General features: G+C 41.9%; 1 protein-coding gene across 3 annotated transcripts in view; it reads right to left on the bottom strand.

The window, feature by feature from the left end:
- The window catches only part of LOC111871835 (neuroligin-4, X-linked), a 756,550-nt gene that overhangs the window by 50,257 nt on the left and 684,987 nt on the right, over positions 1 to 21,306 (bottom strand). For all 3 annotated transcript variants that reach the window (XM_033754434.1, XM_023865206.2, XM_033754432.1), the window contains exons 6-7: positions 9,568 to 9,768; positions 1,178 to 1,818 (exon numbers count right to left, since the gene is read on the bottom strand). In XM_033754434.1, coding sequence (XP_033610325.1) covers positions 1,178 to 1,818; positions 9,568 to 9,768 — 842 coding nt within the window. The remainder of the gene's footprint in view (positions 1 to 1,177; positions 1,819 to 9,567; positions 9,769 to 21,306) is intronic.

Genomic DNA, 21,306 nt, shown 5'->3' with positions numbered 1-21,306 from the left:
AGCCCTCCACTGGTCCCTCTCCTGAGCCAGGTCAAGCCAATCCACATCATCTCATCCTATCTCTCTAAGATCCATTTTAATATTGTCCACCCACCTACGTTTTGGTCTTCGTAGTGGTATCTTTCCTTCTGATTTTCCCACCAATATCCTGTACGCATTCCGCGTCTCCCCCATTCGTACTACATGCCCTGCCAACCTCATCTTCCTTGACTTGATCATTCTAATTATACTTGGAGAAGAGTACAAGTTATGAAGTTCCTCATTATGCAGTTTTCTCCAACCTCCTGTCAATTGCACTTTTATACTGATTCTAATTTCTCTGAACGAACCTGAATGGACTTCGTTCCTTTTCTTACAGCCAGGCGTAATGAAGATGCTCTAGAAATATACAGGTTCAAATTTGGCCTATCTCTGTATTTTTCTCCAGTCTCTACTAGATAATTCTATTATATATATTATTTCAGCTACCTTGCAAATTTTTACCTATGTACATAATATTCATAATTATCTCATTTAAATAAACGCTACAATTGGAAGTGTCTTGGTCACAGATCATTTAGAATTATTAGTCTTACAGCTTAATTACAGGCGATTTATAAGTCCAGTTTTATTTTGTGAGCAATATCCTTGTATGTGTGCCCTCTTATTCCATACGTGTAAAACCAAAACGTCCGTCTGTGTGTGCGTTCGTCCAACCCTGTTTCTCCGAAACGACGAGTAGTAAAGAAGTGTTAAAGACTTAGCGTGTGTTTTAGTGATTTATAAATTATGTAAATCAGAGATAACGTTGTAATTACTTGTAATTATGAGTCGTGTTTATGAGTGGTCAATAAATTCATGTATCAATCCGAACCCCGTCTATAGTGACACTAAATCGTGGTGACATCTACATATATAATTCCATCATTCGCCCATCCTAACCTGTTCCCCCGAAACAGAACGTCGTAAAAATATGGCGCGTGTAATTTTCTGTTGGAGAGACAACGCCGCAAAAATTATTGATTTGTTTATTTAAAAAATTAAGCACATTGGTGTTGATGGAATCCTATACGTCAGTTAAATATACATTATCATGAATTGAATTGATTGATCATAAATATTTCAGCAATGGACTCAATTCTAAATTGAATATTATAACAATTAACAGACGGACATTCTAACAGAATGAGATATACACCTGTGGGTAGTCGCTTTCCTTTGTCTGGTAGCCAAAATGGAAGAAGTAGGTCTTCGCCCCTCTTCTTGCGTGCAAGTACCCAACCCTGACCAAGGGAGACACTGTGTGTCCGTCACTCAGGGCTTCCATGGTGGAGTCTCTTATGTTAATGGGGTGCTGAATAGGTTTATCCCAGTCCGTATACTCGTTTCTCACAGTCGAAAATATCTCATTCAAATGATACACATAGGCATTTCGAATGTACGTCCGTAATACCCGATTTCTTTGGTCTTCTTCAAACCCGTACTGAATGTCCGCTGCGTTGAAATCGAGGTAACTTTCCGTTGTTGTCGCTCCGAGCATGAGTTCGCAATTAATGAACGCCTCGTTGGCGTGTTCCATAGTGAGGATTGGTTCACTGGTATCCGCGTCGTGTGGAATGGACGGCCCAAAGCGGGGAAGGAACCGGGGAGTATCCAACTGGATGTCCAACAGGGCAGACAATGGTTTGGTTCTGAGGCAGGGCGCACTGTCTTCCTTATCGGCTGAGCTGTGGCAACCCATCTGCTTCAATACTGTCTCCCGAAGTGTGTCCGGCTGTTGCACCAGGGCCCAGGGGCTGAGAACAGACCCGCTCAGCATCACCACGCGATGGAACAGACCTGCAACATCAGTCGTCAGTTACCTCATTGATGCACTTAGGGGCAGCTGTGGTTGTCAAAAGTGATGCATTGAAGGGGACAAGTTGTTTATAATATATTGGCTCATCTATAATATAAATCTGTCTAGGGGCGACCATGGTTGTCAAAATGGTACGTGACGCACTGAAGGGAACAATTTGATTATAATATATAGGTTTATCTATAATATAAATATGTTTTTGCCATCTTATTGTGTTTTGTGTACCTGGTATTTGTTTGGAGACCGTAAATATCGCACTGCATAAAGCAGCGTACTTTCGCTCCTTCTGAGCGGCAGGGAAACCTTTCACAGTTTAATGCATAACGCGATTTGGTATTTATTACTATCGTCACTCTGCAGTACCGGAAGTATAAGAAATTTTCTTATATTCTACGTCAGATCCTTTCGTTCCTTAACTTGAATTTCTTAATAAGTGGGGAGAACTCGGTATTTGAAAATGGGATGCCGTCTAGTCTTGTAGATATCTACCAGCATATGGAAGGAACATACTGACTTCACCTTGAGAACCAAAAAGTAAACCAAGCAAGTAAGGGGCAAGCAGCAAATGTTGTGAACCGTGTACAGTCTTCATGCCTTGTGTCTGTAAGACACCCAAAGTTATTAGGATGATACTGTGCACACATAACATCAGATCGGTCGGTCTTCTGCCAAGAATAATTTGTACCTTCCTTCTGTAGGTGAAGGATGACCTAGAATTGAGGAAACCAAGTGTATGCAGCATATCCTTCTGATTATGTTTAAGTCTCTACTGGGAGACAGGCCGTTCTATTGACACCAGAGTCAAGGAGAATTATCAGCACATCTCTCTTGATAATTTGTGGCGGGCCATAGCAGCAACTAGGGGCATTGCACCCGGTTCCAAAACACCAGCATTCTCATCACCCAAACGGGCCGTATCATCAGGGTGGCACGGTTCGATCCAAAAACATCAAGAGTAGGCATGGCTTCTGCCTGAAGTCACGGTGACGTCTCGTCTACTTACTGAAGGTAAGTAGGGAACCTATTTAAGAGGGTTTATTTCTATGCATTCTCCAACCAGGTTCTTGGGCGTGTTAAACACCGCCCTTTTCAGGGAAAGGCCATTTTGATTTTCAGGGCACCGGTCTGCCCGAAATCTCTTTTCAGTTCTTCTCTCTAGCTTTCCTCATCAGCTCCTTCCACTCATCCCTCACCACAATTTGCCTACAGCAGTCCGCTTCTCCTGACCCTTCCCCCCCCCCTACTGGTTATCCTTGCGGCTATTCCTCCTGTCTTCTTCCATCTCAGAACTTTTATAAATTGTGGTCATATCAGTCCCCGTGCCTTTGTTCCTACTTTTTGTTTTTGGGGCCCTGCCGAGGGCTGCATCCAAAACACGTTTTTAATGGCTCTACAGAACTTCCGTATAATTTGATAAAATTACCAATTCTTACAAAACTGTGTTTTCAGAGTTCAATTAAAGGGATAGTTATTTACCCCTTGATATGTGAAGTCAATGTCATATCATTCTCCCTTTATTTCATATCATACCGTTTTACATAAATGATAAACCCCCTCCCTCTCAGGTTAGCTGCAAGCCAAAATATAAAATAAGAAAATGAATTGAGAACAAAAATAGTAACGGTGCAGTAGTGACGGTATCAGTAGTGGTAGTGATAGTAACTGAACCGACTTAAGCAATGTTAATAGTTTTACGTATTATTTGTCTGTATATCTGTATGTGCTGTAGTCTGTATATCTGTATGTGCTGTAGTCTGTATATCTGTATGTACTGTAGTCTGTATATCTGTATGTACTCTAGTCTGTATATCTGTATGTACTGTAGTCTGTATATCTGTATGTACTGTAGTCTGTATATCTGTATGTACTGTAGTCTGTATATCTGTATGTACTCTGGTCTGTATATCTGTACATACTGAACCTGTGTGCCGTTGAATCGTGACGTTATTTGGCCTCAGTTCTATGCTTTTAATCTAATTCAACTTAGTAAATTAAACTAAACCAAACTAAACATAAAAGATATCGCAACACACATGAGGATTGGCTGCATTATATGCGGATAATACTTCCTTAGTCTCTTTATATGCAAATATACAGAGTGGTGTTGCATCTGCAGTGAACGCCGACCATAATTCATACTAAGGTACAATAGATCACTGTGGTCGTGGTGCAAGGGCCAAGAAGGCCCACCCTTTATACATAGAGCATACTTGAAGCTGGAAATATAGCATCAACATCAAAGAAAAAAGCAGGTGATTTATGCTTCAAAAGACTGAGAGCGTTCAAGTTTCGATATACCTTTCATGGTCTTAGAATCTGCTATACCGGTAGCCGGATAAGCAACTTACATCCAAAATCCGTAAGGATATTGTACATGTCGAGGCCCTAAGGATGTACCTTCGTCTATATCCCCTTTTCAACAGCGAGCAACTGTCTGACTGTCTGCAAACCCTAAACTTATGTTGCATGAGCTCTCGTTCTGTCAATCATAGCTTATGTCTGTCCGGCATAGTTGCAAGTATACTGCAGCTCCCTCCACATGCTACAAACATTACAGAAGAGAGTTATGAGAAAAATATGAAATGCACCGCGCGCAACTATAACTCGAGACCACCATCACTCCAAAATTTCGACATCGAACCAAATCATAGATAGGGTAAAATAAAAGCCGGCAAAATTTACACGAAATCAGGTATTGACCTTGTACGTTCTATTGGCTTAATGGAAGCACCTCACAGAAAACATTACGAACAAAGACTTATGGGCCAAAACAATACTTCACTATAGTTCACTGATAATGAATTTTAAGTACAATGTCTCGCCAATTTATTATACACCTGTGCCAGTCATCTCAGTTTGCGTATTGCACAAATGTACGCAGAGCATCTGCATCTAATGTCAGTAGCCAGATATCCTATAAGTAGAGTTGCAACTGTGTACGTATGAGAGGTTCACAGCTCTGCGCTTGACGGCGAACGGTGCACCGCCGGCTGATGGGTGCATAAGAATTGTGCCGATGAATTAGTACACCTGACGTATGATAACGTTTAGAATTAAGGGAAGTTATTAAATTCGTGGACCGTTGGACGGCATCATGTTTCACGGAGAGCAGTGCGGTTCATTCGTGGCAATTTGTTTAAGATTTGTCAGCAGTGGGCGGCGGATATCACCTTCATTAGCCGTTTGCTCTCAGTTACAATTAGTAAGCAGTGTGTTCATCATGATGCGGTATAATTTAGAGCAACGTGTATTCCTGTATGATATCTACGTGAAAAACGGATATGCTAGAAAATGTCAACAAAAATTTCAACCTAAATTTCGTGACGAAACAGTTCCCAGTAGATAAACAATCCATACTTTGGTAAATAAACTTAGATAACAGGAGAAGAAACATTAACATAAGCGCTGAGTGTTTCGTGACGAAAAATTAATTTACATAGAAGTAAGACTACAACATACACCTAGAAAATCACCGAAACGTGTAGCTCAAGAGAGTGGAGTGTCAAAGTCTTGTGCAAGAACGGCAACACAATTAGCGAAGCTTAGACTCTATGAAACAAGAGTAATCCATGCTTTACAGCAGCGCGATCGAGGTAGTAGTGTTTATTTTTGCAGTTAGTTTCTACAGTCTGTTGTCGAAGGTGAGCTCCATCCGAATTTAACAGAGACAGCATTTTCAAGACCTCTTGTGATCTGCAAATTGTAATTACTTCATTCCGAAAGTTATCGGCCAAAATGCATATTAATACATCGGCAAAATTCGTATGCGCCTCGCAGCCAGCAGTGCACTGATCGCCATGAAGCGCAAAGCCGTGAACCGGTCAAAAAAGGAAAGAACCTCCCTGTATATATGTAAATGTACCTGGTTTTCTTTCATGTCTTCTCTCATGAACTTCAGCATTTCCAATGCTTGTTCCATTCCTTCAATCTAATCCAATCGCTTCTTGCAGCAGCTGCGCTTGCTTCCTTGTGATCTTGGTCCAATAGCCTGTTCCCGAACCCCAGTCCTCCCACTTCTAACAGCAGTTGTCGCGTGTTGCCTATGTGACGAGACAAGAAAATTCACGCTGGTTTCTGGTTCGGCTACTATGTTTATTGGACTCCAAGCCCCGCCATAGGTCAAGAGGTTAGTCGCTGGCTTCCCACGGCGGCGGCCCGGGTTCGATTCCGCTTCTGGTCAAGTGGGATTTGTGGTGGAAAAAGTGGCGCTGGGGCCGGTTTTCTCCGAGTACTTCGGTTTCCCCTGCCAATCTTCATTCCACCAATTGATCCACAATCACCCTCACCTATCATCTGGGGTTGGTACAATAGGCCAGAAGTGGCCGCAGTACAAGGGACTTAGTCCCACCCCACTAACAATAAAATAAAATTTATTGGACGCTCACTTTTATGCTTACAAGTACATACAATTATTCACAATCACAATTAGTGTCAAACTGAAGACTGATTACTCATCTAAGGTCAGCTACAAACTTCACTCTTCTCTTTTCGCAGTTGCACTCATAACTTCCACGTGGAATCGATAGGGAACACCATCTCGAAGATTTCGCCGCCATCGAAACGTTGTTTCAACAATTCGTGTGTCACGGTGGAAACTCCACTGCTTCCTAGCCGGTCTCTTGGGAACGTTGGTCGTTGCCTAGGAAATCAACTCTGATCTCAGACATTTCTTCTGGCTTTCTAGTGGCACGACACAATGTATGGCTGGATATGGCCAAATATTAATACTCCGATGGACGAACGGAGGGCTCACATTGCTTTCTGCTTGGTTATAGCTTGCTCTTCTGCCCTGAAGATGGAAGTAGTACATTCCTCCGAAATATCTGTATACTTTTACCAGACTAATTGCCATCAGATCGCTGAAGATAATAATGAGAAACTAAGATTTAAGGATTCCTTGTTTGTTCCTTTCAATGGACGAAATATCGTGTGTAAATTCTGCTTCGAATTCTTTATGAAATTCATTAAAGACGAATATAGAAGACTAATCTCAGAAGTAGTAAAAGTAAAGCTTTCCCTGTAACAGGCCGTGAAGGCCCATAGGGTTGTGAGATGTTGAGGGTTCCACATTATCTAGACCATCGGCTCACAGATGGCGGTAATGTTGTCAGTTACGCGCCGGCCGCGCTTTACTCCCCCGGAAAATGATTTAATTAATTCCTGGTACTCATTTCTGTTAGAGGCTTAGTCGGCCCCAGGGTAATTTCTTTTTAATGCTAGTGGGATGGGACTAAGTCCCTTGTACTGCGGCCACTTCTGGCCTATTGTACCACCCCAAGATGATAGGTGAGGGTGATTGTGGAGCAATTGGTTGAATGAAGATTGGCAGGGGAAACCGAAGTACTCGGAGAAAACCTGCTCCAGCGCCTCTTTGTCCACAACAAATCTCACTTGAGCAGACCCGAGATGGAACCCGGTCCGCCGCGGTGGGAAGCCAGCGACTAACAGCTTGAACTATGGCGCGGCCTACCCCAGGGCCATAATGCGGCCGGAAGGATTAGGTATATTGAGAAAAATCCAATAACCTCATCGGGACTTGAACCCGCGACCTTCCGGCTTGTAGCATAGCCCCTCAACCAACTAAGCTACTGCTTGGCCCCCACAAGTAGTTACAAGCACGAAATATGAGTGTATTTAAAACGCGTGGTATGGTTATAAGGAACAAGCAATTCCGCAGTTCATTGAAATACAGATCATTTTATGAAAAATATACCGGTCAAAAATGATATTAATTCCTCTGAAGTGAAGAGGAGCCTAGAGATTAATTTTTATATATCGGGGGCATATATGTTTGAAATAATTGATTTCGTTGTCTATATGATTTTGGAGCTGACGAAATAAAATGATTCACATCTGGATCTGGTAAAGCATATTAAACGTAGAATTTAATACTTTTGCCTTTTCGTGCCCTACTTGAAATAATTATATATGGATATGATTGTATTTCAGCAATTGTACTGATGTGAAAATATAATTTTCTCTTTCCGAGAGAAGAGCACACATTAGCTCATAGAGCACTAGAGAAGTGCTACTGCTACAGAGGAAGTGGGCGTACAAGGGAACATTAAACGCGTTTCCAAAAGGGGCAGGATGTAAGGACATTGACTGGATTCCTCTGACTCAAGATAGGAACAAGTGGCGGGTACTTTTGCCACGGTAGTGAAAATTCAAATTCTATAAAAGGCATGTAATTTTTAACCTCCTGAACGACTAAAAGCTTCCCATGGAGATAATAAGTATGAAGAGGAAAGCACGTGTGGAAGGCACTACAGAACAATACCGGCAAGAAGCAACGCATATCGGAAAACATGTGATGTCCACAGGCGACTTTTGCACTTAATATTCTGAATTCGTCGTCGAGTGTCGGTCAGCCTAAGGCTACGTCTGTCTTTGTCTTTAATTAAATATCAGACCATTAATGTGCATGCGTGAGTAGGAGTAGAGCTTTACACATCCTTAACCTCAATGTGGTTTGCTTCGCGTTCCTGCCGCTTAACTCCTGGAGAAAGAACCTCCGGTAACTTTAAGCAGGAGGGTGCATGGTCCAAAGAGCAAATGTGGCCGTTGTGGGGACCACAGAAGTTTCTTACCCTTGCCTGAAATCGAACCCATATTTTTGGGTTCTCCACCCAGTATGTTGGTCGCTATACTGACTGCTACCTCTGCTCCACACCCCAACCTTCCCCACCCTCTCCTACTTTTCAGAAATCTCGATAATTCCAAATTACGGTGTATGTCTTTAACATGATGCCTACTCTTTCTGCGTTACAATTAAAAACACTACCTTCTAACAGGTGACGCCATGAAGTTTGGTAGATAGATACTAATATTTGGGGGGGAACCTGCTGCTTCCATTTTCAGTTACCGGATGTAGGTAGTGCCACCAGTGCTGGTCCCACCTAACAAGTTAATGCGTCCTCCACAGTCATACTACCAACTGTAGGAAAATGAAAACCATGAAATTTAAGTGACCTCGAATAGCATGAAGATTTTTATTCGCATAGTGGGAGGTGGAGTCCAGCTGGGTCCACTCTGTTTGGCCTATTGATCTCCCCGGGTGATTATGATAATGGAGAATTTGGTAGAATGAAGATTGGCAGGGGAAACCGAAGTACTCGGAAGAATCCTGCAACAGACTCACTTTGTCCACCACAAATTCCACTTGATCAGACCCGGGATCGAACCCGGGCCGCCGCGTTGGGAAGCGAGCAACTAACCATTTGAGCTATGGCGCGGTCTTGGCATGAAGTTCAAAATAATTTCATCAAAATTCGTCGGGTAGTCCCGAGTTTATATTCGAAGGCAAACATGGCTATCACTAAACGCTTTCTTCTTTAAAGGCCTTGCAAAGAACACAAAATAGATTACCACTATGGCTGATCGACTGGCTCTTGGTTTGTATAATGACGGTGTTTGAACTATGTAAGTTATGTAGCGTGAAGTGGTAGAGGGGGGTTTTTGAGTAATGAATGGTAAAGGAAGTGGTAATAAAAGGTAGCCGTTTAAAATAAAAGTGACATCTCAGAACTCCCTCAACGACCTGAGGTAACACAGGCAAAACTCACTCGAAAAAACTGGACCACAGGCAAGTATTCGAATTTGGGACTTCAGAATATGAAGAAAGAGTGTTAATTATGTGACCTCAATATTTGTTAGAGGTACCATAGTATTATGCTTACTCATACTCCTTCAGGGGTTAAGCGGCCGGAACGTCAAGCTTCTAATTTTACCTTTCGCTGCACTGGAGATCAGTAGCAGGTTGACGAGAGCGGCGCCGGTGTCATGACCCAGAACTGTCACTCGGTTCGGATCGCCCCCGAACGCTGCGACGTTTCGGCGCACCCACTGCAGCGCCGCCAAGATGTCGCGTAGGCCAAGGTTCCCACCGGTCGCTCCCTCGCGGTCCGGCCCTGGATGCGTGCGGAGGAACCCTGAAGCACCAGGGACATGAGGTCTCAGGCAGGGACACGTCACGCTTCCGGTGAAGTGAAGTGGGATATCTACTGCACATGCGCGGTGAGTCATGGGAAACTTAAACAAATTGTAAAGCTATCCCTGTAACAGCCCGTGAAGACACATAAGGTTCTGAGACGTCGAGGCTCCCACATTTTCTGGACAATCGGCTCACAGATGGCGGTAAATTTGTCAGCCTTATGCGCCGGTCGCCTTTACCACACAGGAAGATTCTTTATACTCATTTCTGTTACATGCTAAGTCGAACCCAGGACCATAGTGCACTTAGAAGGATTAGGTCAATTGAAGGATCCAATGACCTCATCGTGATTCGAACCCACGACCTTCTACTTTGTAGCCTCAACCAACTACTTTACCGCGTGCCTCGGTTAGTCACAGGTAAGGCGTAACAAATTATGGCATATGTGTGTGCCATGGGTTCGAATACTGGTGCACGTTACATTCCTTACAATAGAGTGATCCTTCATGCAACATTACTTCTGTAGCTAAATGTTTTACACTCAGATTTAGAGGTATCCACGACAACTGCTGTGTGCAAGTTATATTCATTTTCAAATATTTAGTTCAAGGTGGTTTTGAGAAGCTCAGCTAGCCAAGAAGCTCTCCTGTTATGGAACCTGTGTTCACAGAAGTTGTCACAGGACTTTATGGTGAGCATAATGAATCTAGCACACTAAAACTCTGCATGCATTTCATGTCTCTCACATGAATTTCATGTCCCTTCCACTGGTGTATACATGCAGATGGGAGCATTCAGAGAAGGCATGAGCAAGTTATAGCCAACAAAACAATTCAGTTATGCCCGAGACAACATTAAGTTCTTATTAATCATGCCGAGATCACTAACTTGCAATTTTCTCATTTGTAAAGTTTCCAGTTCTTTTTTGGAAGGTTATTTTGCGACACTGTCAACAGCTAGAATATGGTAGAATGATAGATGAATGGGAAAATTATTTGGAAGGAATCGACTGTGGCATATCGAGGTTTTATCCCAGCATCCGTAGGAGAGACTGAGGATAACTACGCAAACCTCANATCCACAGTCCGCGTACGCCGATAACTGTTCTATACTGTGTTACGATGGATTGTGAGGAAGTGACCCCATGCTTGTATTTCTGTGTCTTATCGCACTTGAAACACATATAACTTCAGTCATTCTATTTTGCTATTAATAAAATTCTTATTCACTTAGATAAGCTTCATTTATATGGTATTATCACGCTTTCTAGTGAAGATAGACGGGTATTAGATTGATAACTGGATTTACTGGACATTTTCACAGTTAGTGACTTCACAGTTTACTACAACACGCAGACTAATGTCCTCAGTCACTTTGCTTTGTAGCGGCTTTTAATGCCAGACGTTCCTCTGCTTCCGGACTAATGTCCTTGCAGTGTGGCGACTATTTCACGTCAACCTCATAATCTGACCGCTGGCTTCAACTATTGCTTCCTTCAGCATCTAATTTTTTAATTCGCTTAGTGGGGGTTGAGGGCAAAATCATGACATAAAGATAGGAAAGAGATGTTTTGAAAGTGTGGAACAGTTCAGATATTTGGGAGCAACGATTACAGATCGAAACCTGATTCAGGAGGAAATTAAGAGGAGATTGAACTCGGGTAATGCTTGCTACCTTTCAGTCCAGAAGCTTTTGTCTTCTCAACTGATGCCCAAAAGCATAAAAATTAGAATATACAAAACTAAAATTTTGCCTGTGGTTCTGTATGGGTGTGAAACTTGGTCTCTGACATTAAGGGAGCAACACAGACTGAGGGTGTTTGAGAACAGGGAGGAGAATATTTGGACCGAAGAGAGATGAAGTGACAGGAGGTTGGAGAAAACTGCATAATGAGGAGCTTCATAACTTGTACTCTTCTCCAAGAATAATCAGAATGATCAGGTCAAGGAGGATGAGGTGGACAGGGCATGTAACACGAATGGGGGAGACGAGGAATGCGTATAGGATATTGGTGGGAAAGCCAGAAGGAAAGAGACCACTGGAAAGACCAAGGCTTATGTGGGTGGTCAATATTAAAATAGATCTTAGAGAGATGGGACGGGATGGTACGGATTGGATAGATCTGGCTCAGGATAGGGACCAGTGGAGGGCTCTTTTGAACACGGTAATGAACCTTCGGGTTCCATAAAATGCTGGGAAATTCTTGAGTAGCTGCAGAATTAGCGCCTTCTGCAGAAGGGCTCAGATCCATGAGTAAGTAAGTAAGTAGTGGGAGTTGGAGTCCAACTGGGTCCACTCGGCACGGCTGCCACTGATTGGCCTATTGTAGCCTGAAGATGGGTAATTATGATGAGGGAGAATTTGGTGGAATGAAGATTGGCAAGGGAAACCGAAGTACTCGGAGAAAACCCGCCCCAGTGCCACTTTGTCCACCACAAATCCCACTTGACCAGACCTGGGATTGAACCCAGGCCGCCGCGCTGGGAAGTCAGCGACTAACCGCTTGAGCTATGGCGCGGCCTCCTTCAGCATCTAGCTTCCGGGCTGTACTGACGTTACCTGCTCACGTTGCCTAGCAATGGCTGTTTCTCTGGAGCCCTTATTCTAAGCATGAGGCCTTATGACACACTAGTAACAGACATCTCTTCTGATTAAACTAGTCCGCCTTTCAGCGAACATGTCAGAATATGTTACGTCCTTGCGAGTTGCTGGTAGATATGTAACAATTTCTGACCAGCTGAATTGTTATCTTCGGCCTCTCTAGCCCGATTAAAAAAATATATATAGCGATGACAGGAAGGACATAAAGAGTGTGACTGCAATATTTTGACAGTCGATTAATATGAAAATAGGAACATTTATGAAAAGGGAGAACTCTAAAAGAAGAAGAAGAAGGCGGAGGGAACGGAACATCTCTTCTACGTCTCTTGTAGCTGAATTTCTTCAAACTCTACGGACGTTTCTTTTTCGTCTGAAATGCTAAGTGAAAAGGATTCTCTATAATACATCTTCTGATATTTCATGCAAAAGTTCCGCTGTTCTGTAAATTCTATAAGAGAGAGAATAATTTTACACAAATAAAATACTATATATATATATAAACATTATCTTATGTCAAATTTCTCTTTGCTACTCAAATTGACACAACGTTTAATATTATTTGGAGGTAGTAGAGCTCTTACCGATCCATCTTGTCCTTGTTAAACTGAACTTCGGCTTTCAAGAGGTAAGAACTGCGAGTATTTTAAGACATATATCATTCTATTGTCTTCAGTCCTTAACTTCTAAGATTTTTCCAAGATAACCACGTGTCTCACTCTCACAACAGTAAAGTGACAAGTCAATTGAAAAGCTATTCATTACCCGGATAATTCCACCACAAAGCCAGTTTCCTATTGCTGTTTACGGGTACTTCAAAATCAAAACAAACTTATTTATATTACGACTTAGAGGTTAACGACATTATTTAAGTATACAGTTTTCTTCTTCTTCTTTTATTCCTGTTGTTCCCACTTGGAGCATAGGGCATCTGTGAAACGCTTAGTTTCACTTCAATTCTTTATCTGAGACAGTTGGTAGGACCCCTTGGACGGATGATGAGCCAGTTGCAAAGCCGCATAAATATGCAGTACTCACTGGTTAATATGTGCTTTAAATCATCATCATCATCATCATCATCATCAGTAATCTGTCAGACGACAGGACCACAGTCTCTTTCAAAACAATTCCTCCACTTAATGCGATCTAGAGCTTTCTCCTTCAAATGACAGTATCCTCTTCTGTCCCAAAGGTCATCCAGCATCTTCTTACGTCTTCTTCCTCGTCTTCTTGTCACTTCTATCCGCCCCTCTATCTTTCCTTCGATAACTTCTTTTAGAAGGCAGTTTCTGCGTAAAACATGACCAATCCAATTAGCCTTCCGTTTTCTTATTTCGTGTAGGATATTCCTCTGCTCACTGACTCTAATTAACACTTCTTCATTTCTCACATAATCGGTCCAACTGATCTTCTCCATCCTTCTTCAACACCACATTTCAAACCTTTCCAGATGTTTCTGATCTACTGCCCTAAGTGTCCATGTTTCAGCCCCATACAGAGCTATGCTCCAAATGTAGCATTTCACTAGTTTCTTCCTCAAAAGAGTCTAAAAATTCACATCCTTAAATTAGTAAAAATGTATTTTTGGTAGCGATAATAAAATCGATTGGACATAATTAGATGAAAATGAAGTAATTAAAAGAGCAAGGAGGTTACAAAAGCAAAAATTATGCAGAGGTCAGGCTACAATGCGCCCATAGTGCGTCTGTGCGTATATTTGCAGAACATTAGGGGATACAAATACGTATAGTACATATGAAGTCGTGAACTAAGAGCTAATATTCGTACTTCATGTTAGGAAAGTCTCAAATTCGATTCTTGGCCCGGAAATTGACTACTCTGATTAGCGTATATGTGGTTTTCCTCATCCCCCCCAAGACAATATCAGCATAATATATTTAATAGGTCACGGCTAAGTCCTTCTGTTTCCTTACCAAACCGCATTTCCAAGCGATGCTTTATAGAAACACAGTTGAAAAGATAATTTTAAAAACATAAAGCTATTTCTGTAACAGACCGTGAAGGCCCATAATATTGTGAGACGTCCACGCTCCTACAATTTCTATATAATCGTCTCACAGATGGAGGTGAGGTTGTCAGAATTACACGCCGGCCACCCTTTACCCCCAGGAAGATTCCTGGTACTCATTTCTGTTAGAGGCTTAGTCTATCCCAGGGCCATAGTGCGGCTGGAAGGATTACGTAAACTAAAAAAATCCACCTCATTGGGTTTCGATCCCGCGATCTTCCGGCTTGTAGCATAGTGCTTCAATCAACTACGCTGTGGCGGTGTCATTAAATAAACTGGGAAACTAAATGTAATAAAACACACAAAGTAAGAGGAATTGACCTTCATTAAGCAGTAACAGAGTAATTTTAAATTTAATGTTAGTCACCCCTTCAGTACTGTTACCACGTAATGCAGCAGGTTGTGTGCAGTCAGATGTGAAACAGTTTTAAACTCGTAACTGAACATTTTGCTATCATCTTTCCGTTTCCGATGAATTATTAGCTGTACCGTGAGGAAAAGTGGGGTGCCAGTAACAAAAGCGACTAGGGTGAGTGTACAGACGGACCGGGCAGAGGCTCTCCTGCACTCACGCTTCGTCCACTTTGCTAATTTTATAATTACATCACAATCACGTCACAGATCACCCCATGGACTACTAATCAAGAACAAATTTCCCTGTCTAGTAGGACATGCAGCATTAGCTTTACCTGCCCACACTTCAGGTCTGTTATTATGGCGCCCTATCCTCTCAATTATGAAGACCAAGTTCTCATCAGCCACCCCAGGGATGTCAGATCCAATATTCTAAAAGCCGTGCTGAACGTTCTGTAGTTTAGGCTATCAAATCTGATTACAGAAACGTCGGACAGTCTGCAAACGTGGACGGGAACTGGAGATGAAGGTTGAGATGAAGTAGAACCGAGAGAAAAGACAGATGAAGGAAATGTTATAATTTCGAATGTCATTCATAAACTAATCTCTTCTATGAGCAGAAAACGGGAATATGTGAGTTAACGTAAACGAAGTTGCAGTGTATTTTGAGTTAATTAACAGTCACTCAAAATTATATATTGTGACGTAATATGATCATTAGCTAGGCAACGGCTAGGTAAAAACTGACTAAAAGCCGAAATAATATTAGAAGTGGAATTCATTTTTATTAGACAACGGTTACGTAAACACTTGTTTCCGCGGCAGAGAATATTAACGAAAGCATTCTCGTGTGTTCGGTATGATGACTTCTATTCCGGTCGGTGGCAGTTATAAAAGACAGTACATCCGTGAATTCGCGAGTTCGAGATCTGTCCGAGGTTCTTCATAGACATTCGTCAGACAGACGCCGTTTAAGAATTGATAATGTGTGACTGTAATTGTAAAAAAGTGAGAATAAATCCAACCATCGAACCAAGAACCCATTGTTATTAGTCACGCAAACACCTTATACGTGACAATATTTAGACCTGTAGGAACAAATTCTGTCTCCAGGACACAGCTGCCAAATTTTTGGCCTGAAGATAAAGAATAAGAGAGGAAGTAGAACAAAAAGAAATAGGTAAATAACTGACCCAGTTGGGCAGATGAGAAGACCATTAATCACAAGAACATACGTAATAAACATGGATTAAATTATAGGATATTCAATGACGCTGTTTCAACATGTCTTGCAGTGTGTTTCTTTATTTGTCCTTTCTCATATCATGAACTCTAAAAAGCGAATTACTTGATAAAGGCAAACCAAACTATTTTTAGTGTTTGAATTTAAATTTATCAATAACAACCTCAAATAAAATGCCATCTACCGTGCAGGAACCTGAACAGAGGAAATACAGAACTATTTCTCTATCCGGAAAATCTGAGAACTGAAATATTCTGCACAACCATGTCATTCTTAGCCTTAAAAACCGAGAATTAGTAGCATTAATTCCGTATTCTTTTATTCTATAAGAATGCATTTGAATTTATGTCAAGGAACCGTTTATTCTTGCAGAAATCCTTTGTGGTATTCCTCTGCTCATCCAGGTAAATATCGAGGTAGTATCTTAATGCGGATCATTATGTCTCCCTCCTATTATTTTAAAATTCACCTAAAATGATCAACCCTCACATACATTTCGAGGGTAAATAACAGCTGAAATTGGTACAGAAGCACTGGATAGCTCACATGTCTCCGTCCCTAAAAGTACACTACCATCTCTTAAGAAATACACATCTACAACCCAATTACAACCATATAGAGAACGTCACTGTAACACCGAACTAGGACTACAGAGAATATTCCCGCGAAACTTCCCCATTCTCATACAAAAAGTGCGGGAAATTGTAGGCGCTAATAGAATAAAAAGTATCGGAAGAATAGAACCAGAAATAATTTTATTTTCTGACTTCAAATTTGGCCGACACAGTGCCTCGCGGTCTAAGGCATGAACTGTCTTCGTCCGCTCAAATATTGGAATCGTGTGTTCGAATCCTACTTGAGACATGGCTGTCTATGTGCATTTATTCTGTGCTTGTAGTGCCCTGCGTGCAGGTAGAGGTCTTGCGACGGGCTGATCACTCATCCAAGGAGTCCACAATCTATGTATAGGATTAAGAAACTGAAAAAGTGACAAAAGTACAACAAAGGGCTCTAAATAGATAGATATATAGATAAATAAATAGATTTCAAATTTTCCCCTCTGTTATTGTTCGGTGTTATATATGCCAAAGAAAATAACGTCTCCTTAGCAGCAACCGATGATTTTTGTGCGGTATGCGGAAGCAAAGCCCTTCATCCCGGGGCACAAAAGCCGAGAGTATCGGCGCGTGTAAGAAAAGGGCGTCCAGACAAGCAAACCATCAAGTTTTTGACTATAACCTCTCAGCGATGCCTTCCGTGATAGTTGGATTGTGTGCGACAAATACAATCTCTTGGGCATCATATTCGTCTTACGGCATTCCACTGGATTTCGTTTTATGAGGGTAGGAAAAGGGCCGAAACATATATTCGTATTGCGATGCGATTGCCACGCTCACTCCAGAAGTGTCATATAAAACATGAACACAGAATTACAAATTTTACATTCTTGCCACCGGTGGGTCACATGCTGGAGTTTACTAACTGTACAGTTTATTTTAGTTTTCTTCCTCATCTGCTTCAACTTTGGAACACAGGGCTGATTTTTCATGTTCATGATCATTTTTACAGGCTGTAAGATTCCTTGGATGGGTGATCAGCTCGTCGCATGGCCTCTGCTCAAACATAGGACAACACAAACACAGAATAAAAGCGCGCACACACACACACCAAATATCCATACCTTTTCTGGGATTCGAACTCACGATCCTGGCTTCCGAGCGAGCGAATAGAGTACCTGCATAAGACCGCTTGGCTACCGTGATCGGCGTACAGTTTATTCATTCACTCATTCATTCATTCATTCATTCATTCATCTGTAATCTGTGAAGACGACAGGTCCACAGTCTCTTCCAAAACAATTCCTCCACTTAATGCGATCTAGAGCTTCCTCCTTCAAATGAAAATATCCTCTTCTGTCCCCAAGGTCATCCAGCATCTTCTTACGTCTTTTTCCTCGTCTTCTTGTCACTTCTATCCGCCCCTCTATCTTTCCTTCAATAACTTCTTTTAGAAAGCAGTTACTGCGTAAGATATGACCAATCCAATTAACCTTCCGTTTTCTTATTTCGTGAAGGATATTCCTCTGCTCACTGACTCTAAATAACACTTCTTCATTTCTCACATAATCGGTCCAACTGATCTTACAGAAACAAAATTCTTTGAGTTTGTTTTTTTCTAATGCTGCAACTTGCATTCTTATGTTACTGCTTTCCCACAGTTTTGATCCGAATTGGAAGATATTCCATAAAGTCTCCTTGACAGTATAGGTCTGTACCGTTTCCTAGCATGAGGGCGTTACGAGGTTTAAGTGTAGCAATGAAGTTTCTTTAAATCGAAACATGACCGAGGACATCTGCCGATTACTGGAAGATAAAGGGATACAGAAAGAGAAAGAAAATAATGATGCTCCGGAAATGAAGATGAAAACTGCTGCTGGTATCGGTTTTCCTTCTGCCTATTTCGTCGGAAAATGAATAGGGAAGAAGGGGAAATCTGTGCGTGAACAGACAGAGAGAGAAAACCAAAAAGTTAAGACTACAGAAACTTAACGGGAAAAGTAAAATATGAATAGAAAAGCGAGGCGAAACGGAACAAGAGAGAGACAGTGAGTGGGCCACTTGGTTTGTTGTTTCGCTGCTGGTTCGCGTAACTGCCGTATCGATTCGCCATTAATACATGAGAAGGAGGCCGGCGAAATGAGCAGCTGTCTGTGATGAGCACCCAGATCGGCCCTCTTCACTACTCTGCTAATGACGGACTCAGGTCTTGCGGGTCTGTTCAACAGCATGGATGAGATGAAGCCTGATTACATGTGATCATTTAATGATTCTACCCACTATGTTCGTAAGAGGGAGGAAATGGCCGTAGAAGTTTGTCAGCAACAGAACAGAGAAACAAGCCGCGGTATCAGTCTACATCTGAAGTTCAATTATCTTAACACTGCCACCCAAATGACAAAGTAATATATAACAGGACTTTCCTTTGATACTAGTGCGATATGGAGAGCATAGAAAAAGATGCGTTCAGTAATTCTCCTATTGTTTCTTGTGTATTCTTTGCAGCGGTAACATTTTTACCAATCCGTTGTCTAGCAACAATAGGGGGTATATATTCAGACGCACAGACTGATGGGAGGGATTTATGAAGTAGGTTTTTGAGATGGGCCCAGGGAACGTGATATTGTAACATGTATAGCTAGGCAACGGCGCCATGAATATCTCCTCGCGCAACCTCATTCAACAATAGGCTGAATTTTATAGCTTATTGCTAGGGGCGACAGTCAGCGCGCCAATGGGCTGGCGAGTAGCTACCACGTGACTGGTTTCTATGGGCCTCGTGCCGCGACCGTTGCTATAAAACGACGAGATAACAAGCCTCTACGACAATAGAAGCTCTGTTTTCTGCATGGGCGGTGCGGAGGCTGTATGACGACAGTTACGAATATATCCGGTTTCGACCGTAACTGTCGAGGAGTAATAAATATCTGGTCATGAGCCCCAGGAGGGTGCTCGATACCAAGAATTACTGACTGGCTGATCGTCAGTCATAAATGACTTTAACTTTAACTTATCCGGTTTCAGTGTATGAGGCCACGAAAAGGAAAGACTGAAATCTCTGACTGTAAAATATTGTCGCGAGTCCCAAGGGACTCGGACCCGAGAAAGACTGTGCTTGCAAGGGCCAGCATCATATACATCAGACAGACTCGTCCTCTCATCAGAGAGAGCGCCCCATAAAAATAAGACCGTAATTGTCAAACAGCAATAAATGATACCAAGACTCACTGACTGACTGACCGTCAGTCGCAATGTGACTTTCACTTTGACTTAACAAGTTTCAGTTCTTAAGCGAAAGTGGCAGAGTGGGGAGTTCAGGAGGGTTCAGCAGTTGAAAGTACAAGGATGAGAATGGAGAATGTGATTTGAAGACTAATTATGTGTAATATTTGGAGTGTGTGACTCAGTGAGACTGTGCTAGTTTCTGTGTTGAGATCCGTTGCCAGGAGACGACCAGTGAAGATCCTAATACGTGTGCAGCGGTGAATTATAAAGTGTGTAAATCAGAGATAGCGCTGTATTTAAGTGTGACTAAGAGAGGTTATTACCAAGGTGCTAATAAATGCAATGATTCGAACTAGAACCCGTCATTGCGTCATGCGTACCACCCTACACGTGACCATATTCGTACCAAGTTTCATAAATTTGGTTCAGGCATTCAAAAATTGATAGTAAGATATACAGACATAGAGGCTGGCTGGATATCACATAAGCCTAATTAAGGAAATCGAGCTAAAATTGTCTTTGCAAAAATATTGCACGTACTTCCTCATATACGAATGACCTTGACTGCCTTATCTTGGAAACGAAATAGATGGTTACTGGATCAACCATTGTTGGTCGCTTATTACACAAGATATGACAAGAATATTATGAGTAATGATTTCTATATTTGTTGTATAGACCTGAGTGATCATGACTCTCGATTATTCAGAAATAAATATTTTATGAAAAAATTATCTATAACTTTTACGTATGGTATAGGAAGCGCAGCTTTATCGTCTGTGTCAATTGCCTCTGCTGATTATTAAAATTGAATCAGTAACGGTATAGCCATTTCCAAAAATATTTAACACTTTTCATTCTAGCCCCCAGTGTTCGAACCGTAATGTTTCTGCGAATAGCTGGTATCAGTTCTATTTGGGAATGTGCCCCCTATAGATTACTGAGATAGGATCAAATTTGTTAGAGCCGTTTCTGAGAAAGTCGTCATTATGTTTATTGTGACCCATTTTACCGGCGTCTGTTTTTGGAGACAAACTGTTCAAAATTCACCCGAGTATATATTTTTAATGTGTAAAGTTTTAAAAAGGCCAGTCACGGTAGCCGAGCGGTCTAAGGTACGCACTGTTTTCGCTCGCTCGGAAGCCGAGATCGTGGGTTCGAATCCCACTCAGGGCATGGATGTTTGTGTGCGTTTTTCTGTGTTTATCTACGAGCTGATCACTCGCCCAAGGAGTCCTACCGTATGTGTAAGATCTAGTAAACCGAAGTGAAACGGAGAGTTTCATGGAGGTAGGCCTAGGCCCAAATGAGGGCTGTAGCGCCAAAGAAAAAAAAGGTTTAAAAATTGAATGCGAATACATTCTATCCATCCTTTCAAATGCTAGCGATACTTACGTCCGACCATCCATCCACCCATTCACCCACACTTACACCCACACACACCCATCAATCTACACACTTACATATCGTGTCTATCGGCACATACACGACACCCCAAAATTACGTATACTCAGTTGGTCTTACAATTTG

This window comes from Cryptotermes secundus, unplaced genomic scaffold, assembly GCF_002891405.2.
Source record: "Cryptotermes secundus unplaced genomic scaffold, Csec_1.0 scaffold428, whole genome shotgun sequence".
NCBI classification, from domain to species: domain Eukaryota; kingdom Metazoa; phylum Arthropoda; class Insecta; order Blattodea; family Kalotermitidae; genus Cryptotermes; species Cryptotermes secundus.
Note: the sequence above shows the minus strand (reverse complement) of the source record. Positions and strands in the feature narration are given on the sequence as shown.